General features: G+C 38.0%; 1 protein-coding gene and 1 long non-coding RNA gene across 5 annotated transcripts in view; one reads left to right on the top strand and one right to left on the bottom strand.

Moving 5' to 3' along the window:
• Positions 1 to 18,324, bottom strand: part of ITGB8 (integrin subunit beta 8) — a 111,288-nt gene that overhangs the window by 46,863 nt on the left and 46,101 nt on the right. For 3 of the 4 annotated variants that reach the window (XM_023544372.2, XM_003407087.4, XM_023544373.2), the window contains 4 exons: positions 16,239 to 16,410; positions 6,259 to 6,505; positions 4,111 to 4,276; positions 3,380 to 3,538 (listed from right to left, as the gene is read on the bottom strand). In XM_023544372.2, coding sequence (XP_023400140.1) covers positions 3,380 to 3,538; positions 4,111 to 4,276; positions 6,259 to 6,505; positions 16,239 to 16,410 — 744 coding nt within the window. The remainder of the gene's footprint in view (positions 1 to 3,379; positions 3,539 to 4,110; positions 4,277 to 6,258; positions 6,506 to 16,238; positions 16,411 to 18,324) is intronic. The other variant, XM_023544371.2, reaches the window with a different exon arrangement.
• The window catches only part of LOC135232245 (uncharacterized), a 46,634-nt gene extending 28,310 nt beyond the window's left edge, over positions 1 to 18,324 (top strand). The window contains exon 2 of the long non-coding RNA XR_010322709.1: positions 1 to 18,324. This exon is cut by the window's left edge and continues 14,810 nt beyond it. This is a non-coding gene — a long non-coding RNA (uncharacterized LOC135232245).

Raw genomic sequence — 18,324 nt, 5'->3', positions numbered from 1 at the left:
TAAGAATCATACTAACACCTGAAAATCCCATTAATAAGGGTTCACTGGATATATATATATAATATTTGTTATATTATTATTATATATTAATAACAATATTTGGTTTTATAATTTACAGTTTATTTTGTCTTTAAGTCATAAGTAAGACTGCAGCCAAAAAGTTAGACCAGCAATTTCACCAAGAATATCATTGCTCTATTTCTTCAATGTTTCAGTTGAGACACTGTGTGGTAAAGTAGGTGAGAATATAGATTTTGATATAAGACTGAACTGGATGGAGCCCCAGTTCAGCCACTTTTCAGCTTTTTAGCTATATGTCCTCAGGTAGTTTACTTAACCCTTCTGACCTTCAATTTTTCTATTTATAAAAAGAGGATAATTATGACTACCTAATAATTTTTTTTTTTTAATAGAGTTATTATATAAAGTTATTGGAAGGATAAATTTGATACTGTATCCAAAGTGCTACAGTGTTTTTGGTTAATAAATATTAAATTTTAATAAATATTAAATAATAAATATTAAATTTAATAATAAATATTAAATTTAGTAAACATTAAAAAAAGAGGTAGTTGCTATTATTCTGGGATTCACACTGACCTTCATGAAATGGCTATGCATACATGCAGTAGAATTCTGGTCCATGTAATTTAGAAATATAAAAGTTCTGTTATCAACAATTTTCTTTAATACATAAAATAACCAGAGTCTTGGATCAAGAAGCTCAGATACCACTCAACATTACTTGTATTGGCTGCTAGAGATAAGTCAGGAAACAGAGTATTTGATTACTTATACCTATGCTTGCTTAACTTAAACAGTTTTAAATTTCTCTGTTACAGCCAAATAAGAGAGGGAGGACTAAATATGCTTAGAGTCAGGGTCAGGGTAGCCTTAGACGTAGAAGATGCCAGAGCTGTGGCACATCTTGCGTATATATAAATGCGTGGTACTGGTTGTCAGTCAAAATGCTTCAACTTCTTTTGTTTTAAAGCAGTTTTCCCCAAAATGAAGGGGGTGACCATTTTTAGAAAGAGGAACCGTTTAAAGTGCACACCTGGGATAATGGAAATAGAATTATTCTCCTAAGGTATTAACAAATGCATTGTCCCTCAATTTACTCAATATATCACACCAGTGGCATCTGGGAGGTTCATTCTTTTAAAGAAGTGGAAAAATGTTCAAGAAGGAAAATGCAATTCATGACAGATTGTCCAAATTCCTGGTGTCATAAGAACCCGGTCAACCACTGCCAAAATTCCACCAGATTTATAATTTATTTTCCTAAGATTCTATGACATGATACATGTCCAAAATTATGAGGCCATTTCTTTGCTTAAGGAATACTCCCTAGATAAGCAACAACTCTCTCTCAAATAGAATTATAGAGGGATGACTTCAGTGACTTGGCAACACTTCAAAAGAATAATGCAATTTGAGAACAACGTGATTGTTATTTTCTTAAAAAAAAAAAAAAGTTTCTCCTGGTCTCACAGTAGAATGGTTCCTCCTGTCTCTGCCTCTCCTCAATAATTAAATGTGAACTCCACTTCAGATTAAAAGAGGTTAAATAGAAGGAAGTTAATGATAGGTATGAAATGACAAAGCTGGAGTGGATGGGTCTGCCAAAGGGAAATGTGGCTGAATAGGAGGGAATTAGCAAATGGAATGACACTATAGGGATAACGCTGAATCCTACATTTTTTTCATTCAAACTCTAATTACCTTTTAAAAATCTTTACACTTTGAGATTGCGTTCAAGAGACTAAACCCACGAAGGTTTGAACGTGTGTTATGTGATATTACAACTGCCCCTCTAGGCTTTCAACAGGTGCTCCAGATTAACTGTTAATCTGTTTAATTTTCACCGGGGAGACATACAAATGTCAGTATCACTTAGAGGCTTCTAACAGCGCAGTTACAAAACTCTGTGCAGAGGTGCCCCAGGCCACCACAGCGAACTCACAAGGGTACCAGGAGGTATCTTAAATTTTCAAGGGAAACACAGTCAAACCCAATAGCTGCCAGGTACCCATAGCTGGAGGTAGTTCACGGTATTAACGTTAGATTCAACTGTATTTCTTTAGACGAAATATATGCTTGCAAAGCTGAGTTTTTGGAGACTGTTCTGATAAACAAGGGCAGTGTGGAAATCAATGTAGAACAGGAAATGAGGGTGGTGATGTCCAATCTGATTTCAAGATGTGGGAAGTTGCCATTAGTAAGTCATTACGAGTATTTAAGGATGACATAAATACACACATGAACACTCATATATGTGCATTATTTTTTTTTAATGGGCTACTATATCGTTAGGACATAATATTTATTGAATTATTTCAACCTAACTACTTAATAAACAGAAACCCTGGTGGCATAATGGTTAAGTGCTACAGCTGCTAACCAAGAGGTGGACAGTTCAAATCCACCAGGCGCTCCTTGGAAACTCTATGGGGCAGTTCTACTTTGTCCTATACAGAAATCCTATTTGTCAGTTGGCAGTTCAAATCTACCAGCCATTCCCTGGAGACCGAAGGGGCAGTTCTGCTCTATGCTATAGAGTTGTTATGAGTTGGAATCAACTCGATGGCTTAATAAACTTAATAAACAGAACTGTCAAGCAGTTCTTTTGGTCTACAGGCACTATGGTAAAATTGGACACATTAAGGGCACCAAAACCCAAAAAAGTTTGGAGATTTCTGTGTCATATATTTGCGTAAATGTATAAATAGGTATCAGCATGAGAAACAAAATGATGCTTTGTATAGTTGGTTTTCCACATCTAGAATTAGCTATGTTGAGAAGATGTGGTTCTGGAAGACTGTATTTAAGCACAGAGTTATACCTTACTCTAACCCTCAGGAAGCAATCCAGATATCCACTGATTTCAAAGTACGCTCTACACATCGGTAAGTTTTCAGAAGGAAGGAATGAAGCAGAGTATAGAAATCCTGTCTTGTTTTACTAATTCTTATTTTTTTTTTAAATCTCTTTTTAGTTTCTACTGATTGCATTGTGAGGATTTCTAAGGCTTGATACAGTTTTCTTACTACTCCTTAATATGTTTGTAGATACTAACACTGTAGAACTAGTTTTATTTGTATAAAGCAAAGCCCTTGTATCACTTTATTTTCATGGAGTGTTTTGTAGCACATCAAAGAGTCAGTTACTAGATACAATCAAAGTATTTTAGCATTATATATATAAAAAAATCAGCATTTATAAATGGCATCGTTCTGTATCTCTCTGTCATGGCTTAGCCTGGCTCTCTAGCTTGCTCTTTTAAGTAATCTCTTGCTACAAGAACAGCTGAATTGCCAGTTTAAACTCATACTTTAACCAAAGAAGCCATAACTACTAAGAGCCAATGCTACATTACCATGCTTGTGGACTTGACATAGACGTTGTTTTTCATATGGCAGTTCCCATCGTTTGGCACCACTATGCCTGCCAGTTTGCTATCAAGAGCAAGATGAGATGTCTGATCTGTCATCACCAGCAGCAATCTCTTAGCTTCTTTTCGCCATCCAATATGACTCTTAGAACAAACATGGAATTAGACCTTCTACAATAACATAGATCTGCACTGTGGTCTTTACCTACCAGGAAACATCACTTCGAGTGAACGAACATTAAGTCAGGCTGGAATGGTGTGCACGAATTTTTTCAGAAGAAGCATTAATTTGTGATTGCTTGTTCTATTTAATCACAGCCATTTGTCCACACTAACTCCTGGCCAGAGATTTCCAGTGTTCCTCTGCAGGAAGAACAAGCCAGGTTTCTTAAGTGGGGGCACCCAAGGTGGTACACTAGGCTGTTTCTGGTACCTCCTTGGAGGGTGGTCCAGGAAGAGAGAAGCCCTTTTGGAAAAAGATTTCCCACATGCATAAGTTATTCTTTCCCTTTTATCTCTTTCTATTTATATCCCTATCCCAATTTGGTCTCTCTGCCTCAAACACATACCAAAATAAATAACATTGGCGACTAATAAGAGATAGGAGAGGAATGTATGCTTTTATGCTATTCTGAAAATCAAAGAGAAAGTAAAAATTCTAAATTCTTTCAGAGTTTTGCATCTGAGCAAACACTCAAACACTTGAACGTTTTTACCTCACAGACGGCTGCCTGAAGCATGGCGTCAAAACCTCCTTCTGGCGTATCGATATTTCCAGAGATCTTCTGTCTGTGAACTGCTTTTTCAAACTCGGTAATGTTCTCCGTCAAAGACAGCACATGAATGTACCCATGGGGAGGCATGCAGTCTAAGTTATAGTCACTACAAGAGAAAAGGAGAGAAGGAAATTGCATTTTGCTGAGCCTCCTTCAAAGTTCCAGAATGCTAATGGCAATAAAGTTGAATAGTTGGCATGAGAAGGGAATCTGCTCTTTTGCCAAGGACATTTTACAAGGGGAAAATCTGTACTTTCTAAGATCAGAAAGAAGTTCAATATTGCTGAATATTTATTTGCAAGTAGGAAAGTGGCATCTAAGAATTTGGTGTTCAAAAAATAAAGAAGGTTAAACATGCTTCTCCAATACAGAACACGTAATGGCTTTTGATATGCTAATCTGCACAGTGAGTTTTCAAGAGGGAGTAAGAGTTTATAGCGATTCCCTATCATATTTGATCACTGAACAGCTGATGAACACTTCTGGGGAAATATTTTAGGAATTTAGTTCAAACACCATGTTATTGTTTGATTTTTGAAAAATATTGCACCGATTTTAAGAATGATGCTTGGTGTGCAATTATCGACGAATGATAAATTTTTAAGTGTTTTGTGAATTTCATGATATTCTAAAAAGTGAGAATCATTCCTTTGGTGTATTGACATTCCAAAGAAGGCTCCTGAAGCTCCATTAGGAGATCAATCAGTCTCTCTTCCAGTACAGCAGAGAGCAGAGTTGTTTTGGTAAATTGGAATATACACTGTAAGGTGACCCAAGCAATTTATGGAAGCAGGAGAGAACATGTTAAAATAAAATGTTTTAGGAAGGAAGAACTGTACACATTTATTTCTCTCAGAAAATTCAGCAAGCTAGCGATAGTAGTGTGTGAGAAACATTTTGAGGTCAGTTTTTTCACGGTGGAACATGTGCTATTGAGGATCAGACCTAAAATGATAAAAGCATTCTTTCTGAACAGCCAAATTCTCCTCCTCTGACCTCCTCTTCATGTGGCAGCTGAACTTTCTTTGCTGTCAGGTATAAGCAACATACTTTTAACACAATCACAATAAAGTCATGGAAATATAGATGTGGTACTGACAGGATAAATACTTTAAAATACAACAAATTTGGAGCATTCAAAAAGCAGAAATGCAGAATTTCTGAAGGAATAATGATATACGTGGCAATCTCATTACTGATGTTTTATACAGTTACTAATATTATAGAGAATTTTTCAAATAAAAATGGAATATTTGAAGAAATATATAATAAAAATTCAAGCTATAGTTTCGAGTTTTCATAGAAACACTTCTCCCCCCAAATGTTTTAGATTCTAATTTAATAAGACAAAAACACAAAGTTTTATGTGTTCTTTATATAAAACAAAAACAAAGTGAGATATTTTAAGAAAAAAAAAATTGTTTATGAGGTCTTAAAAACCTGTGAGTGGCCATCTAATATACTCTACTGGTCTCACCCCTTCGGGAGCAAGGGAGAATGAAGACTAAAGACACAAGGGAAAGATTAGTGCGAAGGACTAATGGACCACAACTACCGTGGCCTCCATCAGACTGAGTCCAGTACAACTAGATGGTGCCCGGCTACCACCACTGACTGCTCTGACGGGGATCACAGTAGAGGGTCCCCGCCAGCGCTGGTGAAAAATGCAGAACAAAATTCTGATTCACGAAAAAAGACCAGACTTACTGGCCTGACAGAGACTACAGAAATCCCGAGAGTATGGCCTCGGACACCATTTTAAGTCAGTAAAGAAGTCACTCCTGAGTTTCACCCTTCAGCCAAAGATTAAAAACAAACAAACAAACAAAAAAACCCTGTTGCCGTCGAGTCGATTTCGACTCATAGATTAGATAGGCCCATAAAACAAAATGAGACTATGAGACTAAAGGGGCACACCAGCCTAAGCACAAGGACTAGAAGGCAGGAGGGCACAGGAAAGCTGATAATAGGTAAACCAATGTTGAGAAGGGAGAGTGTTGACATGCCTTGGGATTGTTAACCAAAGAAAGAGATAAAAGAAAAAAAAATTTGTTTAGCAATCTGAAATCCACATCAAACACTAGATACCTGCACTGATTATGAATCCTTTCTGGGTGGATGCTAATGTATGGTGAAACGGTTTTATCAACGTATGAGCCAAATCCAAGGCGGAAGTCAAGGGAGAAAAGTGACATTTTTCTAGATAAATCATTTCCAACAGAATTTAATTTTTCTATATTATTGTGCATCGATGCTGAGACATCAACTAGATAATAAAGATCCACAGGATATTTCTTCAGAGGATGAATTTTCAACATAAAATTAGCTTCAGCTCCTAGTTCAAAGAAAGGAAAAAATCATGTAGTCTTGATTTCAACATCATAAATCAGGCACATGTTAGCATCTAGAATAATTATCACAAATTTACCCATAATGAATGAAATGAGGAATATTCTGGAATAATTTTAAGGCAATTTGAAAAGCATACCAATTTATTAGTCTCCAATATCTGCAATGCATTCCCCACAATTCTGTAGAGCAGACAGTAACAGATGGTCCAGCTCAATATAAACGTAACAGGGAATCTACCTATCTTCATAGGAACCTGTATTTCCCTTGGTATCTAGAAAAGCACAGCACAAAACAGCAGGCAGCATCTCTATTCCAAGAGAGAATACATGGCTGTGTTTGTGGAACGATTTGAGGAAAACCAGAAAGGTACCTTAGGAAAATTACCTCTTGTTGGATGCAGGGGTAAATTTATTCTTTTGGGTTAAGCCATATTTACATATCAGATGGGAGAACTCTAGTACTGGGTAGTACATTAAGTTATGCAAAATAATTAGTACCTCACAAATTACTTGATAAAATTCTTCCCAAAAATTAGCTGGAAGAAGAAATGAGAGTGGTTTAAAGAATAGTACCCAGGATCACCACACTGGGGACTTAAGGAACATACACGATAGCCTTTGTCCAACACATAGTTGGTGCTCAATAAATATGTTGAAGAAAGATCACAGAATCACTGGCTCTGGGAAAAAGAACCTCATGAAAAGAGAGAAATGTGGGGAAAATCCCAAGGACAACAATATCTGCAATCTAGTTTTGTTTAGCTCTGCCCATTACTGTTACATACAACGACCTGGGTTATTCTCCTAGCACCCCACATAATTTAAAATATATAGTGAAAGAGCATCAATTTAAATCCAGGCAATTTAGAATTTTTTAGTTATACTTTTTAAATCAATAAAATAAATGTTTTACAAGCGATTTACTATATGTTCTTGGAGAATGAGGCTTCGAGTGGAAGAAAGTTTTGTTTTGTTTTTAAATAAACATGAATTTGTATAAGCAATTGATAGTCTGATCTACTTATTAAAGACATCCCCTAATTTACCAAATCATATATAGGGTCGCTATGGGTCAGAATTGACTCGACAGCACTGGGTTTGGTTTGGTTTGGTTTTTGGTTTATTTTCAGTCTTAATGTGCTTAAAAGTAGCAATATTTTCTTTTATGTTATTCTACAAATCAGATGTTTTTCAATCATATCATCTATCTAATGTATTCAAAATAATAAGGTTTTACAAAATATATAGTAATAATTATGGGAGTATGGGGCTATTACTCATTCCTAATTTACCTTTCTGTGGCAGAAACTCCATTAGTGTAGCATTCTTAGCTTTCTGGTCCAAAAATTTCAAAAGAGAACCTGGGCATGCTTAGCCTAGCCCAGCTCACTCTCTCAGCCCTTCCCTTTAGGAGCTAGGCTGCTAAATCCTAAATTCTGCTCTGTTTTCTGGTGTCTGATGAGGAGACTTGCCCCTGTGTATGTGTCCTACCATTTGGGTAAACATTAATTCAGGAGACTGTTAGGATCTGGTACACAGGCCCAGATGAATGAAAAATAGAAGCAGAGTGTAAGGAGAACTGGGATGTTGTCCATGCAGAGAGATGTGAACTTGAATGTTTGTTTTGGGATTTTGATCTCGGCAATGTGTAGAGACATGCTTGAGCCATAAGCTGTTTTTATTTGTTGTTGTTGTTGCTTTTTTAAAAATTGTGTAGTTGGTTCTTAACTGTTGTGACTTAGAAGACTGATATAGCTGACAGCCTTAAGCCGCGGTCAAACGTGCCTTTCATCCTGGTGGGTCATCGCAGCGACCCTGTTAAAGATGGTGGCTTTCTCTTTTCATAGTGTCAAAGCTAAATGCACTGAATATTCAGCATATTGTGCAGGGGTCTTACTAAACAGGCAGTTTGGTGGCCTCAGCAAACAGGAAGAGTCTGTGTAGCATCAACAAAGGCACAGTCTTTGGAGGCCTAAGCTATTCAGGGAGCTCCAACCAAATGCCATACACAGGGGGGCCCTCAGCAGACCCTAGCAAGTAAACTCTGGTCTCCTGGCCTCAGTAAAGAAGAAGGATGTGAGCAAGCCTTGCCAAATGGTCAGAGTTTCAGAGTGCAATCATGCTGTAGCTTAATTTTGGATTACATAGATACTGGCCTTGGCAAATGTACTGGGGCCAGTTGAAGATTTCAGCAAAGACAGAGGTCTCAGCAAAACGAGTTTTCAGAAAAGGGAAATAGAGAATCTTTCAATATACAGGCCTTTAGTTATTTCTGGAGAGAACAATAATCACTACTTTAAAGCTGCAAAGTAGCTGAGTTCCCTGGGAGAGTCTAGCTTTGAGTAGCCGGTCCTAGGGAGGTAGCTCTAGATAGGCTGACCCCAAGTCCCGTTCTGCTTGTTAGGAAGGAAACTGAAGAGACCAAGCTTGGCCTGCCAGGGCTTGCTTGTGAGCTTGAGAAACTTCCCACAATATGTTTTCAAGTTGGCTTTGGATTGGATAATTGTATATGAGGGAGAAATCTTCTGTTGGAGGCACGTTTTTTAGGCTTATATTTAGTTATATTCAATGACATTGTTACATAAACAAGGGTAAATTTGGCCTGGAGTATACCATCTAAATATGTTTGGTTGTAAGGTAACATGGGTTAATATTTAAAATAAGCGTTCACGGTGGTACACTTAAGTCAATGTACCATTTTATCCTTCACAAAAGTTAATTATAGCTGCTTTTGTCATCTTGGGGATTTTGAGTGTTGAAGATAAAGGGCAATGGTTATTTACTTTATGTTTCTGGTATCTTTCTTTACCCATCACAGGAAGTAAACTAAGTAATTTGCTACAATGGGGAATGAAATGGGTGATGACTCAGTTGTTTTCCTGTTCATGTCTTTGTTGTCATGGTGTAAAGACTTCATTCTTTTCAGTAGCTTTCTATTTCTGGAGTACAGGTAAATGAGAAGAACGTACTTGGGTGTGTGCTTATGTGAATAGCTTTAAAATTACATTATTATCTTACGCATCTTAGGTCTTTTTTGTTTGTTTGTTTCTCTCTACATTAGAGAGTCAGTTCCTATCACTGACATAGGTAACGACTGATTAGGTCAACTGTGAGGAAAATAATTACAGCTGACTATAGTATTTGGCTGACAATAACACTTCTTTCTAGAGTTTTTTCCCCCCGCTTATGCATGTAGAATTTCCAACAAAAGGCAGGATAGGGTTAATTTTAACACTGTAACTCAAACTACTGCTGACATCCTACAGGGTTTAAAGTTTGGGAATCTGTTCTGACAATTTGGTCTTCGGCCTATTTCTTTTTTATCAAGTAAAATACAGCAACATAAAACTCATTTTAGTATGCCACACCATAGGACCACCGCTCATTTGTTAGTTTGTTGTCTGTGGTGGCTTGGGTGTTACTGTGATGCTGGAAGCTATGCCACTGGTATTTCAAAGACCAGCAGAGTCACCCACAGAGGTCATCTATCAAGGGAATCATGGCCGTTATGAAATATATGTGTACTCTCCCATTCACTCTGCTGGGAACTGCTAGAGCTATGTGAACACACCACACTTTAATCTTGCAGAGCATCACAGGAGACACAACGAGGCCCCACTCCTCCTGCTTAAGAAAGGCTGGAGGAAGGGCAAGGCAAGAGAGACTGGGCTGGGAAGTCATGAACCCACACACTCAGGTTTTAGCAGAGCTTCCAGAAAAAGAAGAAGGACCTGGTGGTCTACTTCTGAAAAAAACCAGCCAGTGAAAACCTTATGAATAACAGCAGAACGAGGACTGAGCAGTGTTTTATTCGGTTGTACATAGGGTCACTATGAGTTAGGAACTGACTCAATGGCACCTGACAACACCATCATAGCAATATGCTCCCTTCCATGCCAGCCTTTCTTGACTTTTGCCTGGATTATTTCCAGAGCCTCTTCATTTGTCTTCTACTCCAGTCTCCTTTTCCCACAGTCACTATCTACATCATTAAGTTGATCTTTCGAAAACTCAGAATTGCTTGTCACTCCCTGCTTAACATTTGTCAATAACTCTTCATCAGATGGCTAATGTCCAAGTATTTAACATGACAGATAAGTATCTCCATAATCTTGCTTCTATCTATATCTTGTATTCCAGCACATCAAACTTCCCTACATAAATTACACAAATCCATCCTCCTATGCCAAGCTTATGTCTTTTTTCTGTCTGTCGTGTCCTCTTCTTCACCTAACTACCACTTCAAGACACTGCTCAGTTATCTGCTCCTCCCTAGACTGGGCTAAGCATCACGCCTCTGTGTTTCCAAGGCAACTGGATCATAGTGATATTATGGTGCTTACCACATTATTATGAGATTCCAGATTGTGCACCTTTACCTTCCCTTAGTCACTAAAAACTACTAAAAAACAAAACAACAAACAAACAAAATAAAATAAACTGCCCTTGAATTGACTCTGACCCATAATGACCCTATAGGACAGAGTAGAAGTGCCCCGTAGGGTTTTAAAAGGCTGTAAATCTTTACGGAAGCAGACTGCTGCATCTTCCTCCCGTTGAGCTGCTGGTGGGTTCAAACCGCTGACTTGTTGGGTTAGCAGTCGATCACTTGAACCACTGTGCCACCAGGGCTCACTTCTAAGAGCTCCTAGATATTTTACAAATCTTTGTAAAATATTTAGCACAGTACTAGATGTAGAGTATGTTAGCAATTATTATTGCTACTACTCAATTCTAAGCAACTTCAGGATAAGAATTTTATGTTTATTCACCTCTGAAAGCCTCTGTATTTTGCACATGTATAGTCAACTCAATAAATGTTTTAGAACTAAAGTACATGTGATATCCATTTTGGTACAGCATTTCATAAGGCCCACATATTTACCAAACTAGGAAGCTAACAGCTATGTCTTCTTTCCCACAGTGTTTGTTACGAGAGCTTACACAGAATTTCTCTATTTAAGAGCAAAAAAAATATCACCTAGCCTCAGAATGTTTATGCTGCCACTTTGTTATCTCCAGGAAAGCTTCATCCCCACACCTTTTCAGATTCTGAAGGCTAGGGTCCTTATGTCTTTCAATTAACCTCTAAATGAAGAACTGAGTCCGTAACACAGACTAGCAAAGAGGCCTTGGAGGAAATGTGATGACCTATGTAGAGCTATTGCCAGTGATTGGTTTGAATACATCAAAGAATTAAGAGTTAGAATGAGTTTGTGAACCACTCAGATGAAGGTGTGAGCACCCCTGATGAATTGGCTACAATGAAGAAATGGTTAGATATTAAGAAAAGGTAACTAAAAATTTTTCTGCATGAGATAAAACTGAAAAATGAAGAAAACATGGAAAACTGTAGGAAGAATAAAGAGAAGTCAATTTCTATTCAGTATAATTGAGCAGGGGAAAGAGAAGGTCTGAAATTAAGACAGCCTAGTTTTTCAAAACAGCAAGGAATGGACTCTAGCCCACTTCTGAATTTCTGTGGGAGATAAAACAGAGGATGTGTGCCTGGGGCTGAGGGAAGAAATGTGGGGATTTCTACTGCAGTTTTTAAATGCTTTGAATTAAGTATACCTGAAAAATCCTAAGTTTTAAAATATGCTGTACTAAGTTAAAGGACTTCTTTAAACTACTAAAATAAAATTTGAAAATTTTCTTAAATTAGTGAAGTATAAAAAACGCACTGTTGTTGAGTCGATTCCGACTCATAGCGACCCTATAGGACAGAGTAGAACTGCCCCATAGAGTTTCCAAGGAGTGCCTGGTGGATTAGAACTGCCGACCTCTTGTTTAGCAGCCATAGCACTTAACCACTACACCACCAGGGTTTCCTAGTGAAGTATAAAGGTTATACTAATTCTTCTCATACATGTTTTCTCTTTTGAAGCAAAGCTAGATAATTACCTTCTCTCCCCTACTTACTAAGGACTTAATTTTCAGCATTCTTGGGAAATATTAACTTGTATCAGTTGTCTATTTCTGTTATTATTTTTCTATAAGATAAATAAGTAAAAATAAGCAAACAAAGATACAGTTTAGGAAGAAGTAAAAGCTAATGTCAATTTTTTCAATCTCATTTAAAATATTTGATTTTAAATATAGTCCAGCTAATATTAAGCAACGTCATGGCAAACGGAGAAAGTATTGAAGCTGTCAAAGATTTCATCTTACTTGGATCCACAATGAATGCTTATGGAAGTAGCAATCGAGAAATCAAATAACGCATTGCATTAGGCAAATCTGGTGCAAAAGATCTCTTTAAAGTGTTAAAAAGCAAAGAGCTCACTTTGAGGACTAAGGTGTGCCTAACCTAAGCCATGGTATTTTCAATCACCTCATATGCATGTGAAAACTGGACAATGAATAAAGAAGACCGAAGAAGAACTGATACATTTGAATTATGGAGTTGGGGAAGAAAATTGAATATACCATGGATTGCCAGAAGAACAAACAAATCTGTCTTGGAAGAAGTATGGCCAGAATGTTCTTTGGAAGCGAGAATGGCAAGACTATGTCTCATGTATTTTGGACATGCTATCAGGAGGGACCAGTCCCTGGAGAAGGACATCATTCTTGGTAAAGTAGGGGGTCAGCAAAAGAGAGGAAGACCTTCAACAGATGGACTGACACAGTGGCTGCAACAATGCTCAAAGATACCAACGACTGTGAAGATGGTGCAGGACCGGGCAGTGCTTTGTTCTGTTGTACACGGGGTAACTATGAGTCAGAACCAACTTGAATGCACCTAACAACAACAGCAACATTCCTTTAAAAATTTAGTCAGTGTTATGATGTAATAAAAAATCCACACAAAAAAAAGAAATAATCTTAGATGCCACATTTAAGGTTGTGAATTTTTATTGGATAAGAATAAAGTCATCTTGGATTAGTCTGAATGAGAAAGTTGAGATACAGTTGAGCTATAGATGTCTACTGGAGTCCCTGAGTATGGCAAACAATTAACACACTTGGCTGCTAACCAAAAGATTGGCAGTTCGAGTCCACCCAGAGCTGCCTTGGAAGAAAGGCCTGGTGATCTATTTCCAAAAAATCAGCCACAGTTCTACTCTGACACACATGGGTTACCATGATTTCGAATCCACTAGATGGCAACTGGTTGGTATAGGTGCAGGACTGGTTAATGTTGATATAGCCTGAAAGGGGAGATGGCCTGTCATTAAGACCCAGGAGAATCTTACAGATGAACAACGGGGAAGGCCCTGGATAATGATGTTAACAGGGAAATAAAAATGTATAAAAAAATGGAGATTTTAGAACAAGTTTCTGGAGAAGATCCAGGTAGGTTTATCTAAATGATTAAAACTAGGATAATGAATATATTAGAATAACAGGAAGAGAAAAAAGATCATTAAATATGGTTGGGTAAACATCTTAAAAGGGTGTATGTGCAAGGGAAATGTGTGTGTAATTACAGGAAAATCTAAGGGAAGAATCTGGTGAACATACTGATTTAGAATTATGTGAACAAAAGCACATAAATTTATGTACAAGAACTATTTTAGGTGAAGGGAAAGACAACACAAAATACAGGAGAGGTCAGCATGACTGGACTAAACCAAAAGCTAAGAAGTTTCCTGAAGAAGCTGAACAGTTCGAAGGTCAGTGTAGCAGGGGTAGATGTTTGGGGACCATGGTTTCAGGAGACATCTAGGTCAACTGGCATAATAAAATCTATTAAGAAAACATTCTGCATCCCACTTTGGAGAGTGGCGTCTGGGATCTTAGACACTAGCAAGTGGCCATCTAAGATGCATCAATTGGTCTCAGCCCACCTGGAGCAAAGGAGAATGAAGAACACCAAAGACACAAGGTAATTATGAGCCCAAGAGACAATAAGGGCCACATAAATCAGAAACAACATCATCCTGAGACCAGAAGAACTAGATGGTGCCCGGGTATAAATGATGACTGCCCTGAAAGTGAGTACAACAGAGAACCCCTGAGGGAGCAGGAGAACAGTGGGATGCAGACCTCAAATTCCCGTAAAAAGACCAGACTTAATGGTCTGACTGAGATTAGAAGGACCCTGGGGGTCATGGCCCCCAGACCTTCCGTTAGCCCAAGACAAGAACCATTCCTGAAGCCAACTCTTCAGACAGGACTGGACTGGATTATGGGATAGAAAATGACACTGGTGAGAAATGAGCTTCTCGGATCAAGTAGACACATGAGACTATGTGCGCAGCTCCTGTCCGGAGAGGAGATGAGAACACAGAGGGGGACAGAAACTAGCTGAATAGACACGGAAATAGAGGGTGGAGAGAAGGAGTGTGCTGTCTCATTAGGGGGAGAGCAATTAGGCATATATAGCAAGGCATATATAAATTTTTGCATGAGAGACTGACTTGATTTGTAAACTTTCACTTAAGGCGCAATAAAAATTAAAAGAAAAAAATTTACATACACAGTAACCACACTGTAATTTTTTTTTGCAACAGGAGGTGGCAAGAGCCATAATCTTACCAACCTAATTACTTTCATTTTTGTAGAACCCATTCCAATTCTTGCTCTTGGTGATGGATACATACTGGGATGTATAATCGTTTTACACATTGAGGATCAGTTTTAATTGGAAGCTGGGAAGATGCTTAGGGCCAAGAAAGAAATGGACTTTGCTTTTCTGGTAGTCAAAGAGTCTAGAACAAATAGCTCAGCTTTGGAATGGGGAGGGGTATGTGTGAAGAATGATTACTTAAAATTTTAATGACAGGACAAGACCACCCAGAATGATATAACAAAGGCTTGAATCCAATGGCATAAGGCTCTAAACTAAATCCATTTAGTTGAACGGTGCATACCTGTGTACCTGGGCTTATCTTGGTATGTGTAGTTTGTACACTGGGATTCTCTAGTATTGTAGGAAAATGATTACTTTCAAGAGGCCTACAAATGTGCCAGACCTTGGAATACACTGTGATGGAAGAGGAAACAAGAGAAGTAAAAGAGGAAAGGTGTGTGTTAATCTCAGGGGACACAAAGCAGGCCAAGGTAATTATGAAAATTTTGAATTTTAATTTTGTGCTTAAAAGTTCATCACAAAGGCTCTAAGGATCTCACTCAATACATTAAAAAAAAAAATTTTTTTTTACCTCCTAATAATTAATAATTCAACCAATCAAGTCAACAAATATTTATGAGTGCTAACTATGTGCCAGCACTTTGCTAGGCACTAGGGAAACAGGATGGTATAAAACCGGTTCCCTTTCTCCCAGAGCTGGCAGTGGAGTAGAAACACAATTACATTCCAAAGTAGACAGGTCTGTAAACACACAATTACAATGTAGTGTGGCCAGATTTGCAGACAGTGTTCAAGTCACAGAGCTAGCCAGTGGCACACTATTGCTGTTGTTAGCTGCTGTCAAGTCTAGGCTGACTCATGGCAACCCCACGTGTGCAAAGTAGAACTGCTCTATAGGGGTTTCAAGGCTGTGATCTTTCAGAAGCAGATAGCCAGGCCTGTTTCCTGAAAAGCCTCTGGGTGGGTTTGAACTGCCAACCTTTCGGCTAGTAGTTCAGCCCATTACCATTTGTGCCACCCAGGGACCTGGTGGTACCATAAAGACTAGAATTCTGACTGATTGATTCTGAGCCCACTGTTATTTCTGCTCCAACAATCCTGCCTGCTGCATAAAATTAAATGTGAACAAATAGAATGAAGTAAAATTTTGAAAGAAGATTATTTGAAAATCGCCAAACCTGGATGCAGCTGGATTGACACTTCTCCTGGTGTCACCTGGGTATTAATTTCATTTCCACTTGGTATTACACGCACAGACGGGTATTCTATTGAATCAACTGAGCAGCCTTTGCTGATTAAATTGGAAACAATATCACAACGTTCACTCCTTGATCCACCTGTAACGAAAACCTGTTTAAAAGAAGCAAAGTCACTGACTTTCTTAGTGCATATTGTCTCAACTGTAGCCAAAGAAAACCAGGTTAACAAATGTAGCAAAGAAGCCATCTTCCAGTATTGCACATATTATGGAACTGTCCAAAATAGCTGCATGTGGATTCCACTGAGAGTCCTGGAAAACCTGCCTTAAATATAACTTTAAAATTTCTAAATCTTATTTAAAAAAGGGGGAAATAATTATTAAAGAGTACATTTAAATCAAGCATTTTAAATGCTGTTAACTGATCACTGTAAAATTATACCGACTTAATTCTTTCTAAATATTTCACTTTGGAAAGACTGCTCCAAAAGGAAATTTAGTCAAAATAGACCTTTCAGTGGTCCAAATGTGAGCCTCAGTTCTCAAAGAACCCAACTGGTATATTTATTATGGACTGTTATGTTTGGAGCATGAGTGTGAGTCTTTGGAAGTCACATGCCTAATTAAGTGCTGAAAACTCATAAGAGTTTTCTCAGACCGAAAAAATCCCCCGACTTCTTACATACAGAACAGCCTGTAAATAATTAAATAATCCAAATTAGATACTGGTAATAAGCAATGGGGAGACTGCAGCTCCAATTCTCCTCAACTTGCAATTGAATCTAAAAATTTCACTAAATTCCACATTGGTTAGTTGATAGTTATCCAATATCTACCCGATAAATTTGGACCAATGAAGCAAGCTTGAAATTTAATTTATTCTGGCTGGGAAAAAATTGGTATTTTTATTTGCCATGTTAGCCTTCAGTTCTGCTCCCAAGAAAGGGAAATTTATTAAAAGTATAGGCATATGTTTTATTATATATAATGTTGGCCTGACTGATTTGGGATATTTGTTTTCCACGTTAACTGGAGATTTGCTTATGAATCTTCCTGGCAGTGGCTATTTTGATCTGGCATCCATTTATTCCTCCTTTAGTTCAGCTGATTCAGAGAGTTGATTTCCAATCAATTAATCATTCCGTCAAAATAATGTTGAGTAAATACTTACTCAGGGCCTATCATCTGTTAGGTGCTGAGGATACAGAATATGGCAAGACAGGTAGAGCCTCCGTCACCAACAAGCCAATAGATCATTGTGAATTCAGACACTGAGCAAATGAATGTAATTGTGATGGGCATTAAACTTAGGGGAAGCACAGAGAATCAAAAGGCTATGGAGCAAAGGGACTATCACCTTAAGGGGACATGAGAGCTGAATATGAGATCACTGATTAGGAACAGGGACATCGCTGGCACCAATAAGCAGTTAGATAGAACGGTAGTAAGCAATATAAAAGCATTCATACAGTTTTCTCCTGTTCAGTCTGGGACAAAAATGTAGACTGGAATTCAAATTCATGGAAAAAGACCAGACTTACTGGTCTGACAAAGGCTGGAGGAATCCCCAAGACTATGGCCCTAAGACACTCTGCTAACTTATAACTAAAACCACTCCCGAAGTCTACTTTTCAGACAAAGATTAGATAGACCTATAAAACAAAAAATAACATGGGTGAGGAATGTGCTTCTTAGTTCAATGAAATATTAGAGACTAAACGGGCAATTTGTGTCCAAAAGTAAGACAAGAAGGCAGGAGGGGGCAGGAACTGGATGAATGGACACAGGGAACCCAGTTGGAAAGCAGGAGCGTGCTGTCACATTGTAGGGATTGCAACCAATGTCTCATAAAAATACATGTGTAAATTTTTGAATGAGAAATTAACTTGAGCTGTGAACTTTCACCTAAAGCACAATAAAAAGAAAGAAAAACCCCAAAACATTCATACGACGATTTTAATTCCTCTCTCAGTTTAGAGCCAGAGTTGGCAAGCTAGGATCAATGAGACAAGTTCAGGCCATGGCCTGTTTTTGTATGGCCTGTGAGCCAAGAATGGTTTGTACAT

The sequence above is a fragment of the Loxodonta africana genome, chromosome 8, assembly GCF_030014295.1.
Source record: "Loxodonta africana isolate mLoxAfr1 chromosome 8, mLoxAfr1.hap2, whole genome shotgun sequence".
NCBI lineage: Eukaryota > Metazoa > Chordata > Mammalia > Proboscidea > Elephantidae > Loxodonta > Loxodonta africana.
The sequence above is the reverse complement of the archived record's forward strand: the minus strand, read 5'-3'. Positions and strand labels throughout refer to the sequence as shown.